Consider the following 24,324-nt stretch of genomic DNA (forward strand, 5'->3'; position numbering starts at 1 on the left):
TCATTAACTCCAGCGTAGTGTACAGTAGCTAGGCTACTGTATAAATTGAGAGACCCCACGGTTACGTTTTGGATATTAATTTAACCCAATTTCGGCGACGAGCGCTATGCACGTTTGAGTGCTTAAACTAGCGATCATGTAGGTGGGTCTACCGTTCCTGTGCGCTGGTCTTCTCCCCGGTGGGCCGTGGACCATAGAGTTATAGCCGTGGACCCCCAAATAAATCATCCGCAGCGTGCGTGCTGAGCGTGCGGGCTGGGCACAGCCAAGCCAGGTTGGACCTTCGGTTTTATCCATATTTAAAAGGACTCACGAAAATGCTCTCGCATGCGTTCGTATCTGTGCTTGTTCTGAGCCAGATCTCCAATCTTAAGATTTATTCTGTTAAAGCAATTAACAGTAGATTTCTTCCATATATATTTAAATTGCTTAATGCTTGTCATTGTAACTTGAAAATAAAATCGGCGTGAATGTCCATGATGTAGCCGGCTATAGGCTATGCTTTTATAAAATGTTATATTTTCACAGGATAATTTATTATTGTGTTGGATATACATTTTCGAGTGGATACATGTGTCCATTGCCTGTCAGATAATTAGACAATGCTGCTCCGCACGTCTACAATGGAACAAAGTGGTGTAGGATGATTCCTACACCACCTCAGGACTTGACGTGAGATTTGATCCTACCCTAGACCAAAGTCAAAGTCAAGTTGAAATGATAAATGCCGTGACTTGCCTAAATTTCGGTGTACACCCAAATTTTTATCTGCACCACGTTGATAAATGAGGGCCCACAACTTCAGAAAGTAACGAACATTTCAAAGTGAAAAGGGGGACACACTTTAATGGAACATTTATACTTTGAAGCATGAATTGAGAGAAATGCCAAACATGACACTTTTCATCCCTACTATCCACAATAAAACTATTGTGTTATTGTGTTCAGTGAGGGGCTGCACTCACACCATTTAGTCAAAGCCAGTCAGTCAGGCCAACCGGGCCATCCAAAAACATTTATACAACATTGCTCCCCACCCCTCCCAATGACAACTCTGAACTGCTGTGACAATATTGGCTTGAGCATTAGTAGGGGGCATTCTAAATTAGCCTAGCCAGCTAGACATCCCGACCCATGTTAAAACAAGGAGGGGATAACTATACTGCAGTTAGCTGCATTAGTATATAGGCTGGCCCCAGGCTAATTCTAAATGGCCACAGATATCCACCGACAAATACTTCTGTAATGACTGTCTGGGCATAATACATGTCCACATCTTCAACAATGCTTCACAAAAATATATTTTATGCTTTGGTGAAAACGTTTTACTATGACTTGCTTCAACACCAGCTTTTCTGTAGAAAATAGGTCATTTAGGTGCTCTTGTGGCAAGGTGGTTAAGTGCCTACCCACCCCTGCAGAGGTTTTTGGTTCAAATCCACTGGGGTGCTTCTGGCTCTGTGGCCTTTTCCGGCCATCTGCGGGATGGGGCAGCTGTCGCAGCACCTGTCAGCAGGGAGTGTTGAGCGGAGTTCGAAGGCTCTATGTCCTCTCGGTGGGGGCTCCTCACTGGTGGATGATTCAGTAGGATACAACCGCAGTGACAACACACTAATGTGTGTGGGGAGGAATCAATTGGCATAACAACTTGAACTACCAGTAAATTGGGGAGAAAAAGGGGTAAAAAGGACCAAAACAAATACAAAACAAAACACAAAAATGTGTCATTTGGCACCTTTAGAAAAGAATGCGATTCAGATGTTGTCAGCAGCAGCTATGTATCTGGTGAGAAAGTTCTTGACCTCAGATATGTGCATAGTCTCCTTGATAGTGGTGTCTCTGCTTCGGACCTGCAGCAGGCCACTTTCCAGTGTATTGTCACCTATCAGCATGGAGAAGAGAACCCCCATCTCGTCATACCTAGAAAGAAAGGACGAAAGAGAGACAGACACACTTATTTATTTTTTGTCAATTAAAATGGGCTTTTTTAAATGCATTTTGGTTAACTGAAATATAAAATATATAAAGAAATAAATGGATTGCAACAGTACATGTTTCAAATGACAAACTACACAGAAAAGTGATACTCGGTTTTATTACTACATAAATTACCAAAATGTAATGGTTTTAGTTTTTTTTAGTACTTGCAGATGCTAAGAATATTTCACAGAGAATTGCTTATTTCTTGCCTTTAGCAGGATCTCCTCCATTGAAATAGCATAATTGTGTCTCAACTTATACTGCTCAATCATTAATTACAGTAATGTCAGTTGAACTGAACCGCTGAGTCAACAAGCAGCAGAATACAATCTATTTTTCAACCCATTTCAGTCTTTGTAGCATCAAAACCCTGGGCAGTGTTTTACCTGGTGTTCAGCTGCTCCATTGATGTTGGCATCGTTTCTAGATACCCAGGCCACACAGAGATCCCAGCCTCCAGGAACTCTAATCGCAAGGCATCAATAATCTACAAAATAATCATTGCATCATGGTTAATGACCAATAAAATAAATAAAATAATCAAGTTGGGTTGAATCGTGCCAATTGTAGTACACCTGAGTGGTGTTTTCAATTGAATTAATCCAATCCAGATTGTTGTCCACAATAAATCTATTTGTGAACGTTTTCTTACCTGTCTGAGCTCCACAGTTGCTCCCCTGCCCATGTCCAAAGCTACCTTGACTGGAGCCAAAACGGGATGCAACTTCAGAACCTGAAACCAAAGTAAAACCAAACTCAATGGGAAAAATACATAAACTAGAAAACATGCTCAGCAGAGCACTGACCTGACACAGTGACAGTTTGTTTCGCACGGCTTCTTTTGACCACTACAACTTCATGATTGGCCTAGTAGTGAACTTCACCTTAAGAACACAGAACACATGGGGCACTCAGGTGGTACAGTGGTCAATTCTGGGGGTTTGAATCTACCAGTGTTGCTAATGTTCTAAACATCATGTTCACCTACTATATCTTTTGATTTGATGTTTGATTTTAACCTGTTACAATATAACATTTTATTCAAATAATTCCCACATGTAGCTTTGAATAGTAGAACCTATTTGTGTCAGGCCATAGTGTAAGCGAAATAAATTAAAAGCAAAATGATTACAAATATAAAACATATATACGTATGCATGTGTTAATATTTGATGAATTTATTCCACAGATAATTTGTGCCAAGTTGGTAGCAACTGGAAAAACATGTAGGAGATGTAAGAATGTGTCACGAATATCTATCAGTGACAAATGGCATCTCCCTGTCGTAAAAAATACATTTTAACAAACACAATAGGGTTCCAGCCCTACAGACTGAATCCCTAAAATTCTCATTAAAGTTAAGAAGATATATTATGAAGAGAGTGAAAACATTAAAGCACACATCGTTCCTGCTTTCACAATTACGCTGTCAATGGTTCCAGTTCATATGGAATGTCACCTTTCTCTGGTGTGTTTTCTGCTTGCTATCTGCTTTCTTCAGCTGCTGAAGTGAATTGTCCAGGTAGGCCATTACTCCACGGTCCATGTTCCCAGTTACAGAAACAACATGCGGAACCACAAACTTCCGCCCATCCCGGCACTAAAACATAATGAGAATGAGATGAAACGGGTGTTCCTCAAGTCCAACAATGCAATCCAAATGTTAATCACATTTCAAATGAAACGGCAGTGTATAATAGGAGACTTTTATTAAAGTTTCATGGCCATTTGCTTACAAACCAAAACATGATCAATAAAGAAGTGTAGTAAAATGTACATAAAATGTAATACAATGTATACCATAATGTGTATATGAAAGTGTCCATAGAGCCGAGGCGAGGGGCCCCGGAATGAGTGCAGGACTGAAATTATCAAAACCTCCGTTGGGAAGCACAAATGTATGGCGCACACAATTGGCAGATGCTGTTATTAATTACATACTTTTGTGCTTCCCAAACACATGTTTTCAAAGGACGTTTTCATATGTTCAGTTCAATAGTCATTTCAGGTCCGGCGGCCTTGTTGCTGACAGAGAACGTTGTCCGTGTGAAGCTTGTGGAAAAGTAGAGATATTTGACTAAACACATGTTTTCTGCCGGAACTATCAAAGGGATATGAAACTAGAGGACAATATCTGACTCCAAGTCTTAGGAATTAATTATTGGGTGAGTACACAAGTAGCATGTATTACTTTATTGCCGCGGAGGTCAGTCTGCTAACCCCCCACGGGTCAGACCTATCTATGGAGATGTGTATTTAGAATATTACACAAAGTGTTATATGTAAAATACCTGTAGCTTGGTGTGGATGTCCCCGTGTGTCTGCAGCAGTTCAGTGTCTCCTCGGCTCCACAGCGTCTCCAGAGGCTCTTCTCCCCATGGGAAACTATAGACAATCTTAATGCCACGAGATGCCCTTCCTCCCAGTTCATCCTCAGGGATGGCGCTGCAATTGAAGTCCGACGGAGCCAAGGCAAACTATAGAGGATAGAAAAGATGGATGGATGACAGAGATTAAGACCCAGTAAAACGAGTCTCACCTTAGGTCTGAGAAAACACTAGTGCTGTTTCATTGTCACATGATGCAAAGACCGTTTGTACCCAATTTAGAGGGGAGACAAACAGTGACATTTTAACATCAAATCAAAATGAAAAATATCAACATCACAACATGCCACATATCGTCTCTGTCGGGTGGAAACCTCCAAAACTGTTACCTTTCAGGATTCAAATTCAAAAGGAACAAAAGTAGCAGATCGACAAGCTCAAAACACTGTGCTTTGCACAGTGGAACTGCTACTTTCTATGCTTTTACGTGACGCTGAAGAGTAGAATGATCAAGTTAGAATAATGGAGGTTTCTACCCAGCAGCAATGATATACTCACCTTCCTCCACCACTGCAGCCGCTGTCGTGCCCAGTGGTCCAGCCACTGGGAGGCTGTACGGGGAGGGCAGAACCACACAAGTGATGTCTGAGTGACTTCTGCTGGGCTGGTAGAGGAAAAAAGAAATATTGTTGTTGTCAGGCATAAACCTCATATTTTAACTTTTTGTGTTTTGTTTTTTATCATACTACAGCATCACACAAAAGTTGCAGGGCCACAACCTCGAAACGCTTGTAGATCTGCTACATTTGCATTTGAACCCTGAAAAGTAACGTTTTAGACACCTGACAGACCCGATAAATACTGTACCTAATCACAATATCCCAAAATATATTCACAAAAAGAACTAACACATCATAGACTTGATTGTTTCTACCCAAATGATATATACCTGGCAAAAGCAAATATTAACATAGTATTAATACTCAGCATATACATACTTATTCAGTAGGTGAAAACAGTATGTCAAGGCACAACTACCAGTTTCAGATACCAGGTCTGCTACTCCCCCACTTTGTTTTTAATATTTTGTGATTTACTGTTGTCTATTTAAGTCTGATAGTGTTTTACTGCCCAAAGACCATCCACGTGATATAAACCATTATGTTGAGATTTCCTTGTTTTCAGAGCATACAAAGAACTGTCTGGAACTATTAAATATTATATATAGAATGAGCAACAAAGGCAACAATTATTGGTGTCATTGTCAGCAAAACCGAGCAGATTATTAAGAGACAAGAAGACCCTCACCAACCAGGTTGATCTGAGGACTGAAAACATGAGCCAGTCTCAGCCAGACCAAAGGGGAGCTTCCTCTTCACCAGCTCCAAAGATGGGACATACTGTTCCAAGGCACCTTAGAAAAGACCCAGAAATGTGTCAAAACATTTAGTCAAGTGGGGTCTGTGGCCAAATAAAGATTATTTTGAGGCTCCTTGACAAGAAAAGGTTCCGCAGTTAAATTGTATTGGTGGTAGTCTTTGTTAAAGCATCATAATCCTTCTATAAATTGATTGATTGAATACATTATTAGCAGTTCACAAGACATGACAGTACAATTCGAATACAAGGTCTACCAATATGTTTTAAACCCAAGAAAGCACTAAGGCTTGTTTACACTGGGGTCCTTTGTATTCAATTCATTGCGACATTAAATGACAGACTAATATAGGCTACAACAATATAATTAAATCACGGCTCAAATCATAGCATAAGCATCTGACCAGCTACTTTTATAATAGAGAACCCTACCTTGGAGAAGGCCTGATCTCAGAGACACAGTGTTTCGAAGAAGTGTCTTTAACCTCTGAATAAGTTGGTCCTTGTTCAAATCTGGCAGGTTAAACGCTTGGTTTAAAGTCTCCATATTGACAACCTTCAACTGTTCATCCCCATCAATACCTCTCTCCTTTAAGGTGTTTATAGTGTTTATCCCAAACACCTGCACCTCTTTGGACCTTGTTGCAGAGTGCCACCACTGATCCAGCATGTTTTTCTTGAGTTCCGTGCCCAGGGGTCCATAGTTGCATCCTGTCCCATGCTGAAACGAGTGACCAGGCGGTAGGTAGAACCTGTCAGCAGTGAGCTGCTGTAATGTTTGGATGTGGTCATCTGAACGAGCATTTGTGGAGCCTGTTGCTGAACAGCGCCATCTGCTGGGACGCACAGCTGGTGCTATTCTGCACCGCGGCGTTTTAAAGAGGGTTTCGCGTTTTATTAGGCGACGTCTGACAAAGTAAGCGAACATGTTAAGCGGACAAACATGCTTTGATGAACCTGACCGTTTCAGAGACAAAAAGGCCAGGAGTTTCTGCAGCTTTTCCTAATGTCTGACGGTTAACCCCAAGTTTCCTCCAATTTGTTCAAATTATTTGTGCAACTAAAATATAATTTACCTTTGCGACCATGTAAACAATAGTGTCCAGTAATATTCAAATTCCACATCATAGATACATCTCGCAAACATACATACACATGTGAAGCACACCAGGCAGCACAGCGTTCAAGTAAACAACACCTGACAGAATAACCCGGAACCCAAGGAAAAATACCCCGGAACTGAATAACATAATTCTTTGGGGTAGCGTTTTACTGCCACCTTCTGGACTTGGTTAACATATCATCCAGTTTGTCACACTTTCCCAGCATTGGATTTTCAACCCATCACGCCATTAAAAGTTAGCCTAGTAAACTGACTCCTCCTGACTTCTGAGGAGAGTCTGGTTTACGAGGCTAACTAAGTTATTCATAATTATGAATTACTATTACATTTACCTGGCTTTCTGTGGTATGTAGGCCTGTGTCGCACACATTAAGCACTTAATGACATGAACTCATAAAACGCACTTCACACTACAAGTATAAAAACTTCATATTGTTGTAAATATTGTATAACAAGAAATGACAGTGTCCTTTTTATACCAGCTTGCACCTTGTGGACTAACTAGCCTTGTGGTGCACTTCAGTGGCCTTGTGAATTCCAATGGGAAATGAATTCCTTTCTACCATTTAAAGAGCATATTATAATATAAATGGTAAGATATATCTACATTCACTTTACATTTCTCCTTGACTACATATGGTTAAAAAGATTTTGGCACACTGGATGACATCATCGGCTGACTATCTGTAAACAAGCTTTGCCAGCTGGTAATAAGATACAACTCTGGTTCATTTTCTCATGTCAAATGCCTAACTGTTTGAATATTTTAAGTGTTTTATTTTATTTATAGGCCTATATTGGAACAGTTCTGTCTGTTATCTCCATACATGGAGAGCCGTGCTCATACATACACTTAGCCAGACGTGGGAGCGGTTAGACACTCAAAAAACATTCCATGTACTTCAAATCACATTAAGTCTAGTGCTTGGTATAAGAGCCATAATTACTAAAGCCATAATTACTCAGACATAATTACTCAGCCCACAAAGACAAAACACACAATATGGGTTTTATTTTTTTATTTGAAAGGGCCATGCATGCCCTTTTGTATACGTTCTTCATAACATATCACTTTAAACATACCACAAACTCAAAACATTGCATTACCTAGTAAAAATAAATTACTGAGGAATGTAACAAATAAAACAGTCAAGTAAAGTGCAGCAGTTATAGTTCCACTACAGGAGTCTATGACTCTCTTTCTGGGTTACTGAATAATTCCAACGCTGCTGTAAGCAAAAAAAAGTTAAATACAAAGGATAATAATCATCATACTATAACATTTCAAGACAAGAGAAAAACTCAATCAAATTGGTTCAGAATATTGTGCATTGTGTATTACAGTACATCTACTGAGGGAAAGGTGGTGGCATGGGGTACGGCACCATTGGTGGTGGTGGTGGTGGCTGTGGGGTCTGCGGTGGTGGCTGTTGAGCGTTGAAAGGGAAAGGCGGATGGTTCATTCCGTTCTGAGCGCCCCTCTGCACTCCCCCAAACTGAGGTGGGCCCTGGAAGTTTTGATTACCAAAAGCAGCCACCTGGTTCGCGGGAGCACCGAAACTACCCTGTCCGTTGCCGTTGTTATAGCTGTTGCCATAGTTACCACTACCACTACCACTGTTTCCGCCGTAATTCCCACCGTTTTGGTTCTTATTGCCACCGAAGGCACTCTTTGGCCCGCCGCCGAAACCCCTATCGTTGTCCCGATCCCTGTAGCTACCACCACCACCAAAGTTATTACTCCTCCCTCCCCCAGAATACCTATCCCGGCGGTCATCCTTGAAGCCACTTCTCCCCCCCCTTCCACGACCTGGAGCACAAGAGAAAAGAGGGGGAGGGAAGAAAATGAAGAGGAGAATGAGAATTACTTTCACATTGCAAGTAATTATGAAATCAGAATAAGTCTTCGAGGTCATTACACACCAAGCCATTGAATAGGGCCACCGATTAGCATCTGTGTCCGAAATGTGGACATATAATGTGCATTGTGTATTAAGTTAAGGCATCAGAATCAGACATTACACCCAAGTAAGTTGAAAAAACATTTCCTCAGTGCAAACCAGAAAAGTTATTTGGATAGAATAGTCTATACAGGGAAAGAAAAGAGTGAAGCAGAGCAGGCACTTCACTGACAAAATTATTTTATGGAACACTAATTTCTGTAAAAATAAGTTGAATGTCAATGTTGCCTACAAACCAAACTAACCTGTAAAACCATACCCACTAAAGGATGGTGTTGAGCAACTCAAAGAGCTGCATTAATTACAGAGAATCACCTTTTTGTGAGGGGAATGTTCAAACTTATAACATTGCTTTTTCAAGCATTCGTCTAATATAGTCAATGTATTCATCTCTGGCATGCACAGACCAGAGTCATCAGCTCAATGACAGCTGTAGTGCAGTGCATTTAGAGCAACTTATCTAGGGATGGGACAATTATCGTTATCGTTTATCACGATAAAAAACACTACAATAATCGTATCGTGGAGATTTACATTTATTGTGAGATTATCCTCCATCATGCACTGGGATCAATTCACCTTTTATTTGCAGAGCTGGTACCATTTAAACCCTCTATGATTGGTCAAACGGACCTGGAAATCACTCTTGAATCACCCTTTACCAAATCTATTTGCCAAAAAATTGCAGATCTACAAGTGTTGTGAGCTTGTAGATCGTCTATTTTTTATTCCACCCCAGGATAATGGATGTTGGGGATATTTTGATTATCGCGATATTGTAAATTGCAATTTCTTTGGTCACAATAATCGTGACATGACATTTTCATGTCGTCCCATCCCTACTTTTACGTCACCCAACCTGATCTCCCCAAGTAGTCAGGAGATGTCAGGACAAGACAGATATTGGTCTGTGTAGGTGCCTAGGCGGTAAAGTGGATGAATTTCCATCCCCAACCTTTTACATCACATGGAGAAACTTAGTAGAGGGGAGCTTTTTAATTGTTTTACCGCAGTTCATCCACCTTGGAAACTACAGGTAATGGAGGAACAGAAAACAACCAAATCTGTTAATGTGAAGACATCACACATTGGAAATCGCCATGTGTGTTTAAAAAGGTATTTACCTCCTCTGTCCTCTGCCATCTGGAGCAGCTTGGGGTTGATGGCCTGGTTGGCCTCGCGGAGCACAGAGATCAGGTCACTGGCCTGTTTCATGTTGTTGGGGGTGAAGAAGGTGTAGGCCGTGCCCGTTTTTTGACTGCGGGCTGTGCGTCCAATACGATGGATATAATCCTCAGAGGAGTTAGGGTAGTCATAATTGATGACAAATTTCACATCCTCCACATCTGTGAAAGTGTTGCAGTGTGGCAAAACAAAAGGAGGTCGCCACATGGGATTTTGCACACCACAACAGCCAGATCAAAGGGACAACAAGTTAGCAACATTGAATGTCGGGGGAGGTTGGAGTGTTTATTAGATATAGGCTGCGGAGGAAATACGTTAAAACACTGGAAAATAGTACATACACAGCTACTCCATGGGAATACTACTGTGGGAAGAGAGAAACGATGCACACTCCAGTTGCTTACCATAATCAATAAGATCCAAAGACATTCACCCTCCCTTTTGTTACCAAGGGAGGAAAAACAAACAAAAAAACAAAACGATTTGAAGTCTTACCATAAAGGAGTATGCATTCACTAGTCCTTTCCCAATGCAGCGAAATCCCCCACAAATTGTCAAGTGACATCCAGGAGCTTCTATGCAGTTGGGCCACTATGTGCACTGGGGCCTCCTCATGTGCCAATGTCTGACCTTTCATAGGTACAGTATGTTTCTGAAGGTCCTTTTTCCCCCTGTACATACTCATAAGAAGCTTGCTACTAAAGGCCACACTGCACATCTTGCCAAGACCTTATGGAACATGAGCTAATTTGACAGGGGCTCCGAAAAAGAAAATGAAAAAGGCCCAAGTACTGAACCTAGGAGACCCTTCAAAAAGCATAGTGCAACGCCCCCTCCCTCCCTCAGTATTGTCAAGGCAAGATCTTCCCAGAAGCCAGTGTTCACTTGAGAAAATGTCTCTCGTTGGCAGGTCTCGACATGACTTTAAAACGCAGGCGAGGGAGGAACTTTGTTTTTGAGCTGTCTCATTCTCTTTCTCTCTCACTAGATGCCACCCCCACAAACCCTTAAACACATGTGCCAGGTGTCACCAATTCCTTACACAATAGGCATAAACCTGCTCTCTCCATTTCATGAAAACCAGCCCTTTGAGGAAACAAAAACAACAACGGAAAGCTTAGACAGGCTCGCAAACACCCATGCTATTTGGTACAAGCTCCGAAGATAACAATTGTTCCAAATCTCAAACAAGTGACTTGCGATACAGTGCTCTCTAACAAAACAGCATGCAAGGCAAAAGTCACAGCATCAAGCATCTCTTTTTTTTTTTACGTTTGAGTTGGAAACAGCTGGCTGGCTGGCAGGTATTGGTCCTTAAAATCCATGGAAAGAGAACAGTGTGTGCGTGTAATAAAAGGACAAAGGCTTAGCCACACCGCCTTTTGATGATTACTGGCACACAAGTGCTTTCACCTCTCTAGGCCCACTGGGTGGCAAGCCAGTGGAGCACTTCCAATATGTCCTCCTTCTCCCTCTCGAGGCCTGGAACTGTCATGCCTAGCGCCTGCCACAAAGACTGCACCTTTAGGTGAGAAAAACTCAGAAAATGCATAGAAAAGTTAAAGAAAGCAAAAACACTTTCTTTAAAAACTGTAACATTGAAGAGAGACAACAAATGGGGCTAGTCAAAGATATACTGACCTAGTCCGCGGGAGGCCACGTCAGTGGCAATGAGGATTGGTGCCTTTCCGTATTTGAACTCTGGAGAAATAATTACATGGGCTACGTTTTAGTATTATACAATGTAGAATGATTTCTTTAAAAAGTCCATATGTGGACTATTGACTGCAGCAATAATGTGCACTGTGATGAAATAGTGTAACATCTCAGAACATACCATTGAGAACCCAGTCCCTTTCTTGCTGGCTTTTATCTCCATGAATGCCCATTGCTGGCCAGCTGTGGTTGACAAATATTGCACATCAGAAAACATGAACAATGAAACACTGCATGCAGGTGACCAGAAGATTAAAACAAACTCACACTGTTGTTGTTCTACTAGTTTGCAGATGTGCAGTTCCTGGCATTTTGTGAGCAAAAGCCAGACATGCCATGGCTGCCATGGCTCCTTTTACGTAAACACAGCTAAGATGTCACAGCCACAGAGGGTAGCGGCTAAAAAGTAATGGTTGCAATTTTCAAATTCAGATGATATCCTTGTGACATCACAGGTGGAAATATTTCAGTATAACTTTGGCAGGGTTTCAGATATACACTGAAGTCTGCTTAGTGTTATAAAAAAAAAGGCCTTGAGGTGGACCATAAAGCTTAAATATATCAAATATCACAATATCTATTATTAATGTTTTGCTGACTATTTTGTAAGTTATCTGGGAAAAGGAGCGGTACACTCACACAAAAGTGTGACAGGGATTTCTGCTCAGAAGAGACAGAACGGTCAACAGACTGCACCACATGATACAATATTAGTTCCCGTCTTATTTGACTCATTTCCAACAGTGTATAAAGATTTTAAACGTAGTCTAGAGATTCTACATAATTATGTCTTTAGCAAAGACGTAGAAACTCCTGCACTCTGATAAACGCAGGTTGTGCAGCCAGAGTAGCGCCTTCGACTCATCCGATTGGGCAGAGGGGGAAAAGCCTTGAGCATTACTTCAAATATTACATTTTGTTGCGCAAGGGCAACAAAATGTGCTGTTCCCATTGAGAACTATTGCAAAAAGACGGCCACAAAGACAGAATCAAAGTTAGGTGTGACCGTATCCTTAATCAGTTTATTTTCTTTTTTACAACTTGTACCTGCTGCTGATTGAGAATGAAGGAGTAATTTTTAGAAGTAGTATTATAGGTAGTATAGAACAAGGGAAATCATATCCTTGATTATGGCATGAAAAATGTGATCCTTACCCATCTCTTCTCATCCTCCTAGTGATCTCATCACAGCGCCTCTTGGTCTCCACAAAGATAATGGTCTTATTCTCTTTCTCACTCATGATCTCCTCCAGCAGACGGAGGAGTCTGAAGAGGACAAGAATGATAGCCCGTTAAATAGACTGCTTCTCCAATAAAATGACAGTGCCCCCCCCCCCCCCCCCAAAGATGTGAAGAAGAACGAGTTGTGCTCTTTGTTTTGGTAATATAATGCCTGCTAAGGACTCAAACAATGATGTCAAGAAATTCCAATATTATCAGGTATTATACAAGATTCCTTCTTCAATTCAGTTATTCTAGCGAGTCAGGGAGTCGGCTACTCACTTGTCCTCTTTCTCCATGTCATTGCAGACGTCAACTATCTGCAAGATATTGTGGTTGGCGCTGAGCTGGAGTGCACCAACATTGATTTGGACGGAGTCCTTCAAGAAGTCCTCAGCCAGCTGGCGAACCTCCTTAGGCCAAGTGGCACTCCACATCAATGTCTGGCGATCCGGCTGGGAAGCAAGGAAAGGTCATGTTCAACCAACCAAAATGTGTTTATGCAACGTCAAAGTACATTTAAAATTCATTAAGTTGCGGGACAACCCCTTGATCAATTCTCGAAAATGGACTGATGGAAGTACGGTTAATAATCTACAGCAGGGGTTCTCAAACCATTTTAGGCCGTGACCCCCAAAATAAACATATGAACTGGGGACTCCCACCCTGAAAAGCACTTGGAATTGTAAGTATTACATTTAATGTGACTCAGTTCCACAGATAAATATTGTGAAAATATCAGATCTACATGCTCACAATGCCTCGCAGTGCGAGGCTTTGTGAGCATGTAGATCTGCTATTTTGTTCGCCTCTTGCTTACTCCTTCTTCTTCTTGAAAATCTTTAAATTGACACTTTATAAATGTGCAGATACCCTGTATACACATATGATTTTTTGTTTACCATTGAGAGAGATTTTTTTTTACGTTAAGCTAATCATCTGGGGACCCCACAAAATAATTTGGGGACCCCACTTGGGGCGCTGACCCCAAATTTGAGAACCCCTGATCTACAGCATTTATTCTGAGACGACCCCCATGCAAAGGGTGATAAAAGTAAGGGTCTACATACAACATACCCGAATTTGGTCCACTATTTTGCGGATTTGTGGCTCAAAGCCCATGTCCAGCATACGATCCGCTTCGTCCAGCACCAGGTAGGTGCAACGTCGCAGGTTAGTCTTTCCACACTCCAGGAAGTCAATCAGTCGCCCCGGGGTAGCGATGCAAATCTCAACACCTAAAATAAAGCATTATCAGTCTTACCATATGATGAGCAAATGGCCTATGACAAAATTAATTGAACAGAATCAGTTCATTAGGCATCCCATGTCCAAACTTAATTGTACCCAGTGGCGTAAAGTAAACTTAAAGTGGGCGTGTCACGCCGAAAACAGCTAATTAAGGCTATCAAATTAGCATAATTTTGTGATGATGTCAAGTACCCCCATGTTAAATTACCCAATCAAATTAATTTATTGTAGTTACTGTACTGAAAGTAGTACTTTCTATACAGTAGCTGAAATAAATTAATTTGATTGGGTAATATGGCGGGAGGGGGCGGAGTTGAGCACTGAGCATTATCTTGTGAAACTACCCCAACAGAACTGTGCGAAGAGGAGAAAATGCGAATTTTAAAACAAGCAGTTCTAGGGGTAAAAATGTTATAGAAGCCACTATAGAATACTTTATTTACCGCTAAAAAAGTACAAGTCTTCTACCAAAAAGGTGTCAGAGATTAGTAACGAGGGTTCAAGACCGTCCAACGCTTCTACTCCCCGGCTCTGAGGCGTTGCTCTCTTCCCCTAGAAGCACCGGAGGCTCCGAGTTGTGAGCTTGTAGATCTGCCTTTTTCAAACATTTTGTACTGTTCCTTTTGGTAAGTATAGATTGATGCCAATACTTTCGTACTTTTACTCAAGTACATTTTGAATTCCGAAAAATGTAGTACTTTTTCCACCACTGATTGTACCTCTCTCTAGGTCTCTGATCTGTGGTCCTTTTGGTGCTCCACCGTAGATGCAGGTGCTCTTCAGACGGGAGGCTCTACCATACTCAGCAGCAACCTGCTGCACCTGTTGAGCCAGTTCACGGGTTGGAGCCAGCACCAGACACTGGGGGAACAAAAATACACTGTTCAAAGGGCAGTAGGGATGAGACGATAATCGTTATTATCGTTTATCGTGATAAGAAACACTCACAATAATCATATTGTGGAGATTTACATTTATTATGAAATTATCCTCCGTCACGCACTGTGTGGGATCAATTCACCTTTTATTGGCCGAGCTGCATATCCGGTACCATTTAATTTAAACCCTCTATAATGGGTAAAACGGACCAAGAAATAACAGACTTGATAAAGTTTTTTTCACTCTCTACCAAATCTCTTTGCCAAAAAATAGCTGATCTACAAGCTTGTAGATTGGCTATTTTTTGGCAAACGATCCGCCCCAGGATAATGGATGTTGAGTATATTTTAGATTATTGTGATAATATCACAATCTCTTTGGTCACAATAATCGTGACATGAAATGTTCATATCGTCCCATCCTTAACAGACACTGGGGGAACAAAATAGACTATTCAAAGGGCAGATGAAGCTTGCTTGAATACAAGTAAAATACTCTAATCTAGATTATATTCCTTATAGATGGCTAGCATGCTGATTCAGTCATAATAAATACCTTAAAATGAAACCTTGCATCAAATGTACTTTCAAGTAATTTAATGCATTCATGAATTTACTGGGCCTTTTTTAATCAACAGGGGGACTTGGGGGGAAAGACATGACTTGAGGGAGGCAGGAGGATTTAAATGATGTATTGAAATGTGGCTGGACTAAAATATTCCAAGCTTGTCAAGGACTTGCCATTGGCAGCGTTGACTTTCATTTTGTCAGATAAACACTTCACTTGCTTGCATTAGGAACTGGTCAGTTACTGCATTCATCAGTTCTCTAGACATGCTTTAGTTTAGTTTTCAATTCCAATTTCGATTCAGAACTGTGATAGGAAACCATCTATTGAGCCATATAACTACTTCGTAAATTTAAAAAAGAGCCATCTATTCACAAAGGAATCAAATACATGCATGTTTCATCATATTGTCTCAAGTACTTACAATTGGTCCATCCCCGTGCTCCAGGAAAGGCTGATGTTGGATGTGCACAATTGCAGGCAGCAAATACTACAACAGACAGATAGATAACAGCATGTTTCACATGTTTTACTCATAGTATACACATGCAACTAGATAAGTTCCTCCCCTGAGAGCAGATCTCTGCCAGAAAGGTTTGCCAACCCACACTGTGTCAGACTGACACAGTCACACAACACACAAAGCTACAGGGCTACTTGTGGACCAGAGTTGTCCACTGCTTTAAACTCTATTGTTATTTGTTAACACAGCCAGCCTAAGTAAACCACATTCACATTCTCAAAATCACTTACAGCAAGGGTTTTTCCTGACCCGGTTTGAGCGATGCCAACCATGTCTTTGCCACTTAGGGCAAGTGGCCATCCCTGAGACTGAATTGAAGTTGGTTCAGACCAGTTCTGTTTGGCAATAATATCCATGACGTAGCCTGAAAGACAAAGTGAAATAAGATTCCTCGCACCATTTTGAAATATGCATGTATTCTTATCATTTAATCCTTTGTAATATAAAGAATTATGATATGTTACTCTAATAAGGATAAGGCCTTTTCGATATGATTCTGGATATGTGGCCCTTTATTATTACTTTATTACCACTTCCTTACTCAAACTCCCATAAAAACAGAATCCAAACAGAAGACACTCATCCTACAGTTGAGATAATCTCACACTCCTTCCTAAGATTAACCTGACTTTCGCCAGATGGTGGCAGCATTGCTTATGCATTGCTTTACCATCTGGGCTCGATCCAGCACAGTTGATAACACTCGTAAAGTCCCGGGCTGGACCAATCAGCGGCAGCTATGGGCGGGCTCTGAGCGGCTCTGAGCCAATAGTCTGATTGCAGACCACGTGGAAACCCAGGAGGCGGATTCTGGGTGCAACGTCATGCAGACAGGCCAATATGAGTGGTTGGAGTTGGCACGGCCATATCCAATCACCTGCTTTAGAATTTGAAAAAATGGCCCGCCCCTTACATCGGTTGTGCTGGACCGAGCCCAGATGGTAAAGCAGAGCGTTATGCAGGCATACGCAATGCTGCAAACCATCTGGCGAAAGTCAGGTTATCCTAAGATAGCAACCTTAGCAAATCTTTATAAAATGGGGAGTAAATCTGCACTTTATCAAGCAACTGGCAGCTGTAATAGAGGCCCTAAAACCTTGTTTCCTATCATCAAATTTTTAAACTGTTCTGTGTGATTGTTTGCTGTATTCTAGTTTTCATAGTTACTGTCTCTACTACTTTCCTTTATTCTCCCATATCTAAAAGTCTTAATACAATTTCATTTATTTAAAATGTCTTAGTCCATTAACAAGCTATAGTTAGTGGGGCATATCTCAAAAACAAATAAAATACTGGTTGAAATCTATCCAAGCCAACTTAACTCATTGAATGCCATTTCAAGATGGCCCCCAAGTACCAGACTGCCACTATCCTAGATTTCTAGTGCACGGATCAATTTTTAGTGCACGGATCGTGCACGCCCATGCACCATATATGCATCATATGTGTAGTACTTTTTAACAGCTTTCAAACAAAAAAATCCGCTTGGAAATCCGCTCAGGCATTCATGAGATAGAAGCCTTCAAAGTCAGACAAAACAAACACTGCCACCTTCCAAATTTCTAGTGCACGGATCAATTTTTAGTGCACGGATCGTGCACGCCCATGCCTAGATCATGCACCATATGTGTAGTACTTTTTAACAGCTTTCAAACAAAAAAATCCGCTTGGAAATCCGTTCAGGCATTCATGAGATACAAGCCTTCAAAGTCAGACAAAACAGCCATTTTTGACATTTTGAAAGATGTGTTTGTTATGGGGCTAAACATGCAATTTCGCAATTGCGATCATGCCTAATACATTTGAGGCATTTTTAGAAATTTTTTTATAAAAAAAATCTTTGAAAAAAAAAAAAAAAAATTTTTTTTTTTTTTTTTTTCAAAATGGCTTCCAACTCGGGAAACTCGGGCTGTGGCAGCCTGGGAGTACTGTAATAACTCGTGAAACTCGTGCCTTGGCAGTCAATGAGTTAAAGGAGCTATAGTCAACTTTTTCTTGAAAAACGGATGCTAAAATAAAAATAATGTTTCGAAAATATTTTATAAAAAAATAAGCTTCATATATGTGTTTCAATTAAAAAATGACCACAAAAAGCGTAAAATAATGATAAAATAATCATTTTGGCCCTTTGTTTACATTTACAGGGCCGGTACTTTGTTTACATCCTAGTCTGTAGACTAGGATGTCAGCCCTACAATGAAAAAGTTGACTATAGCTCCTTTAACTATTGCCTATATATACTTTATTACTTACTTGGAAAAGTGGCCTCGTGGAATTTGACAATTGGCTTGGGGCAATCTCTGCCCTTCACCGTAACTTCCTTGCTTCTGCGATACTGCTCAACCTCTTGCTGTAATTGAAAAGTGGAACACAAATCAATACCATGCATGATGAGTATACACAAGAAGACATCAACAAAAAGAAAACATTAAAGCTGTACTGTGGAAGCTGCTCAACTAGTGGTCAGTAGCGGTATTGCTTTTTTCGGCCGTCGCGAGCACCTCCGCCTCGCCGATACGCATCCGTAGAGCCGTCTCCTGTCATTTTTAGACCAGGATTGAGGGAGTAGCAGGCAAGATTCCTTCACCAATGTAAACACAGTTGCTGAGGGAAGCTACTTTCCTTTAGACAGCAAGACTCGCTGTGATTGGCCGGTAGTGTATCATGTGGGAGATGACATAATTTTGCCGGGAAATTCTACCCCCCTCACAACTCATAGAAAACATATAAAGAGAAGGCTTCAGAAGCTGAAAATAACAGAGTGGGTGTTCTAAAACTTTAGCGATTTAACAGTTAGGACAATTTTAAGATTTGTTTTATAAAAAAAGTTACATGGTATAACTTTAAACCTTGTGTCTTACCATTGATCTGCGGGTGACATCTGGGTGCTCCTGGTAGAAATTCTTCTGGAATTTTGGGAGCTCATCAAGGTTCCAGTGTTTCTTTCGCAGCTTGTCACCTGGGTTTCCAAATTTCCCTGGAGGGGGTCCACCCCGGCTGCCTCCCCCTCCTCCTCCACCACCACCAAAACGTGGTGGTCCGCCACCATACCTGGTAAAGGAACAAGATAATGTCAATCAATTCCCACTTTTTCACCAAACCATCTCTTCTGCATACTGCATCATCTACTGTGCACCCAGACAGTGTTGTCAAGTCTACTAATTTACCACATGGGCTTGTTTCTTTTTCCAGTGTTGCAGGAAAGAATCTCGAATTGCAGGCTGCTGTTTTAGGGGTCTTATTTTAATGTGGTGGCTTCTTTGTCAAATCTAGTATGCCAACATTTCTCAATGTTACCATCCATTTCCCATAGGTTTGGGGAGTGTAAATGAACAATGTGTCAGCTTGTGTGACAGTCTGCTCCCTAGTCAGTGATATCAATTATCAAATAGGTTTAACTATGTCAAGGATGGGTGTCATGTTATAATAAATAACCAAAACATAAGAACAGTTATTAGAATAATAATAATAATATTACTAATAAACTATACTATTTGTTATTGTTGGGCTAGTTTTTGCTTGTTTATCCGGGGTTGGAAGTAGGATTGCTTATTTATCTCAGGAGTGCAGGGCAGGCAAGTGGCAACACAGGAGAAGGAAAGGACAATTGTACTAGTTTTCATTTAATTTATTTCACGTCATCCACTAAATTAATCATTTTACCACCACGCAACAACGAAGTAGAAGAATACTGCTTAACACATCTATATCCACAAGTTTCCCTCAGTCTGTCTGTCTGCGTCACACACGCCATGGATGGGAGGCAGCCATGCATAAAGATGTCATGATAATGATACCTATAACAGAAAGACCTGTGCTCTAGACCCTGCTAACTTCTTCACATGCCAATACAATACATAGCTCGGCAAAAAAAAATAATAACCGGCCTTCCATTCAAATGACGTGACGACAATACGTTTGTTTACAGTTCTGGTTCTCCCATGGCCATGAATGAATCCGAAATGCTTCGACTCGAGCAATGATGGCGAAAAAGTCGTTCGGCAAAAAAGGCCTCTCGCTCTACTACAAGATACTGTGAGCTTTATGGGCTGTTTATTACCGTCGCGCGACAAAGTGGTGTATACAATGATCACGCTTTCAGTTGGTTGTTGTGTGACTTCACTCACTGGTGAATCCATCCTTAATCTATGGCACACAGCACAGCCGCACTGTAGCTGCCATTTTAATTACATCCACAAAACAAATAACAATACAATCCCCCTGGGAAAGAATGGCTTGGTAAATAATTAAACTAAATGGCATTTTGTTGTAATGGTGAAGTGCACTGCCATCACATGACGTACATCACTTCTTTCTTTTATCTAGCAAAATAGCGAGACGTGGCCAAGCCAAACAGCGATAGCTTCAGCCTGGCTAAAAACGTTAGCCTCCTGGGTTTGTAGCAGTAGAATGAATGTGTCATTTGACAGACAGACAGACAGACTGACTGACTCACCCCCTGTCTCTGCCACGATCTCTGTCAGAAAATCCCGGCATCGTACTGAAGATTAACGGCGCTCGGTTAAAAAAAACAAAAGCTTTATTTCTACAAAAATGGGATAATCTATAAAGCAACTACGACACCGGCAAAAGCGTAAAGAAAATGCCGGCAGATAGGATTCTGGTCGAGCGGATGTGACGTGCCGAGGAGGCGGTTCACGCTGCGGTATCAATGCGCCTGTATGATTGGGATCAATTTTGCTTTGCAGGTTAGTGATCCGGTCCGGGTACAGAGCGGATACGGAAACGGATCATGCGTGTATGTGTATGTTGAAAATGCAGGATACTAGTAGGCGGGTTTTAGACCGGACATGAGCACTGACTGTACAGGGAACCAAGCTTTCCAAAGGTAGTTCGAAAAGAAGCCCCTCACAGGCACTATTTAATCTCCTTTTTGAGCGGTGGTCACACCGTCTCCTATACGTGGCCGTGTGTGTATGCGTCCGGCCGTCCGTCCGGCCGTCCGGCCGTGTATGTAGCCTCAAGCCTGCAGTACCTTTTCTGACCTTACATGTTAAGGGAGGGGCGCTGTTGTTCTCTCACACACACACACACACACACACACACACACACACACACACACGGGAGAAGGGTGGGTCAGCATGTGTGGTCAAGTATTATTATTATTATTAACAAACTGAATGTTTTAGGGTCAAATAAATTAGAGTGTGTGAAGAAACTACAGCATTGTAAAGCACACTAACCCCGCTGCACCCACCCAGTAGTGCTGTTGCACAGCCTCCACAACCACCGCTCAGTTCACACGGGTGTGATTTTTTGCTTTTTAATTCAGTCGCCAGTCGGCACAATAATGTTTCTCACTGGTGCATGATAACGCATTATTTTAGTTTATCACACATTCATGTATACAGAAGAAAGCCCAAGGTAAACCGAGTCTCAAACAAAGACACGACCTAATTGATTGAATGATTGATTGATTGATTGGTTGATTGATTAATTGATTGATTGATTGATTGATTGATTGATTGAAGAATTTATTAGAAGTTAGATTGCATGGGAAAAGGTACAGTTTCATGACAGTACAGTTCACTTGTAGCCGGTTACAAGGTAAACTAAAAGGATAAACTCAAGTAAGCACTCAACTTCCTTTTTTAACTCATAACATAACATTGAATGACTTTCAACTGAGTAGGCCTACCTGCTGTCAGTGTCAGTGTCAATACCATAGAGGTAATGGTCAATATCCTACTGGTTAAATTGTACAAAGATGTCTATTGTAAATATTCTATTTAATTGTAAATAACATAATAACACACAATACTGTTCTATCAGGTCTGTCTTTCAATGTTATATGAGATACATAAAGTGGCTCATGTGTAAATAAGTCGAAAAGCTTACTAGGATCTCCTTTTAGTTGACCTTGTACCAGTGATTTGTAGTCCTACTGTCATGAAACTGTACTTTTCCCCATGCAACCCTCTAATAAATTAGAAAATTAGTCATAGCTGCTGATTACAAGGGCCAAATAATAAGAAATATTTTTAGATTATTCCATTCCTTAGAGTTATTGTTCAGTCCAGTGTAAGCTAACTGTTGAAATACATATAAGCCATGAAACAGCATTTTTCTAGCTGCCAAAAAATGATCACCGCTCCTAATATCTGCTGACCGATGTTTTTTGTCTGCCTCAAAATGTCTTGATTACATTTTTGAGGGTTACATTTGAAACATTATAGCCCAATCAGACCAAGCTCCATTGTAGTCTTAATTTATTTATTTATGTTTGGCCCCCTCAAACTCACCGCACCGTCCACTCCTCTCTTCCCTGGCTCCCTCTCTCAGCTATGGGCTGCAACTCCCTTTCTCTTCCTATCCCAGTCTGGACATGCGATACCTAGGCTGTCAGAGCCTTGCCATATCCACTTCATTCTGCATGTATGTCCTTATTTTTTTCCGAATACAGTCAGTGATTTGTAGTATTGTGAGGATTTCCACTTTCAGCTCCTGAAGGAAACTATCCCACCCTTACTTTAACTACATTTCTATTCAGATTGGGGCAAAGGCCTGTCCATACTGTCTCCGACCACCAAACTTTTCGTTGGAAAGGTCCGGTTCAACTACAACTGACGTCACTCGCGTCTGCTGAAAGGCATTACCCTGAATTAGAGTTCCTAAAGCTGCACGTTGGAAAGTCTGACCTTTCCGACAGTGTGGACAGACCTTTAAGTTAAGGCATAAGAGCTGGTACTTAAGACAATCAAAATACAGCCCTGGCTTGGGAGTCATTCAGGCTCAGGTAATTTAAGAGCCGAGGACAGACTTCATTTTACTGTATAAGACAGCCACATTTATAGACTTAACGATATCTTTAAAAGTCCAAATCTATTAGTTTTATGGCTGAATGAATCCCCAAGAGAGTTTTTTTTTTGTCAAAATATGTTTTTATTGCAGACAGATTATAGAAAGTTATGCAATTCATACAATGTCACATTTTTCATTTTCTGTTACAACAAAAACATTTTAAAAAGGAAAGGAAATCAATAAAACAAAGACATAAAAAAGCAAATAAAATAAAATAGAAAATAACCCCTTCATTCCGTCCCACCCATACTACTCTGACATATAGCGTAGGCCTACAACAAAATATCAAACTGAGGCGTGCCATGGAAATAAGAAAACCATTTATGTGCACCGGTTTCAAATATTATTGTTGTCCTAATCTTTAGGTCCTTCTACTCAGATAACGAACCAGGGCGGGGCAGCCAAATTGTGCTTCTTTCATTTGTAAAGAGTACCTTATTCTCTCAAGGTGATGTACTAGTCATTTTGTTAAGCCAATGTTTGAATGCGGGAGCTTCCTCTTTTTTCCAATGAGTTAAGATTTGTTTCTTTGTTGTCAGACCGTATAAAAGGAGTTGTTGTTGTGATCTTGTCAAATTAGAAATGGGGTCTGATATTCCCAGAATAATTAGTGTCCGATCAGGGTTGATTTGGGTATATCCAAAACATCAGAGAGTGTCTCAAAGATCCTAATCCAGTATCTATGTATTTGAGAACATAGGGCAAAGCTATGCAGGAGATTTGCAACCGAAAGCTTGTTTTTGCCCAAAATGACATGATTCGTGAGTGTTATATATCTGCTCAGACTGAGTATGTCTGGACTGGTTGAATATAATTTCACTAAGATTTGGCCTAATCACCTTTATTATACAACATATTAATCGAATAGTAAGTTGAGTTTTGATCACTTAATGGATCCAACAAATTAAGCAACCAGGACATCGCTGTCTGTTATTAGTTATTATGACTGTTGTATTTCATGGTCTGCAACAGGTCATCTGCTCGGCAACCTGCCCTCCCTCATGATCAGGAAGATCAGGAAGCCCCCGCCCACAGCATGTTCCTGTTATGGACCTGCTTCCCCCAGTCCAGGATGCAGTGGTGGACAAAACAAAGTACTTTCACTTGCAGGCACGTGCACACATAGACATCATATCCGTCTGTAAAAAGTGCCCTCTGCAGTTTTTACCATGGTGATAGAAATGCAAATGCCCCTTTCCATGCCATACCTGAAGGCAGCATTCAAGAGAATTGCCTTGTCCAAACTCTCCTGAACTTGAACACAGCATCTTATGTTGAAAGAATTGCCCTTTCTTTGTTGAAATCCATGCAGTTTACGCCACAGTGTGGTATAAAGCACCGAAAATAGCCGCAGCGCGTTGTGACCTTGGAGGTCTGCTATTTTCAATAATT

The 24,324-nt window shown here is 41.0% G+C and overlaps 2 protein-coding genes across 3 annotated transcripts; both read right to left on the reverse strand.

Annotated features, from left to right (window-relative positions):
- Window positions 1–955: 955 nt before the first annotated feature.
- On the reverse strand, window positions 956–6,856 carry polg2 (polymerase (DNA directed), gamma 2, accessory subunit). 2 transcript variants are annotated; one of them, XM_080722155.1, is made up of 8 exons: window positions 6,117–6,856; window positions 5,616–5,721; window positions 4,866–4,971; window positions 4,272–4,457; window positions 3,440–3,580; window positions 2,633–2,713; window positions 2,367–2,467; window positions 956–1,920 (listed from the first exon to the last, which is right to left on the reverse strand). In XM_080722155.1, the coding sequence occupies exons 1-8, from the start codon at window positions 6,610–6,612 to the stop codon at window positions 1,755–1,757; spliced, it is 1,383 nt and encodes a 460-aa protein (XP_080578281.1). In that variant the 5' UTR covers window positions 6,613–6,856; the 3' UTR covers window positions 956–1,754. The 2 variants fall into 2 exon arrangements, with proteins under 2 accessions (XP_080578281.1, XP_080578282.1); XM_080722156.1 differs by having other exon boundaries at window positions 5,620–5,721; window positions 6,117–6,255.
- A 962-nt stretch (window positions 6,857–7,818) lies between these two features.
- LOC308281830 (putative ATP-dependent RNA helicase DDX5) lies at window positions 7,819–20,691 on the reverse strand. Its single transcript, XM_080722152.1, has 13 exons — window positions 20,567–20,691; window positions 18,972–19,161; window positions 18,364–18,460; window positions 16,341–16,474; window positions 16,012–16,077; window positions 14,861–15,002; window positions 13,968–14,128; window positions 13,173–13,345; window positions 12,825–12,935; window positions 11,791–11,852; window positions 11,595–11,654; window positions 9,893–10,114; window positions 7,819–8,617 (listed from the first exon to the last, which is right to left on the reverse strand). Exons 1-13 carry the CDS (start codon window positions 20,605–20,607, stop codon window positions 8,157–8,159), a joined length of 1,920 nt encoding a protein of 639 aa, XP_080578278.1. The 5' UTR covers window positions 20,608–20,691; the 3' UTR covers window positions 7,819–8,156.
- Between the last annotated feature and the right edge of the window lie 3,633 nt (window positions 20,692–24,324).

Source organism: Nannobrachium achirus, assembly GCF_963921795.1.
Source record: "Nannobrachium achirus genome assembly, chromosome: 3".
Lineage (NCBI taxonomy): Eukaryota > Metazoa > Chordata > Actinopteri > Myctophiformes > Myctophidae > Nannobrachium > Nannobrachium achirus.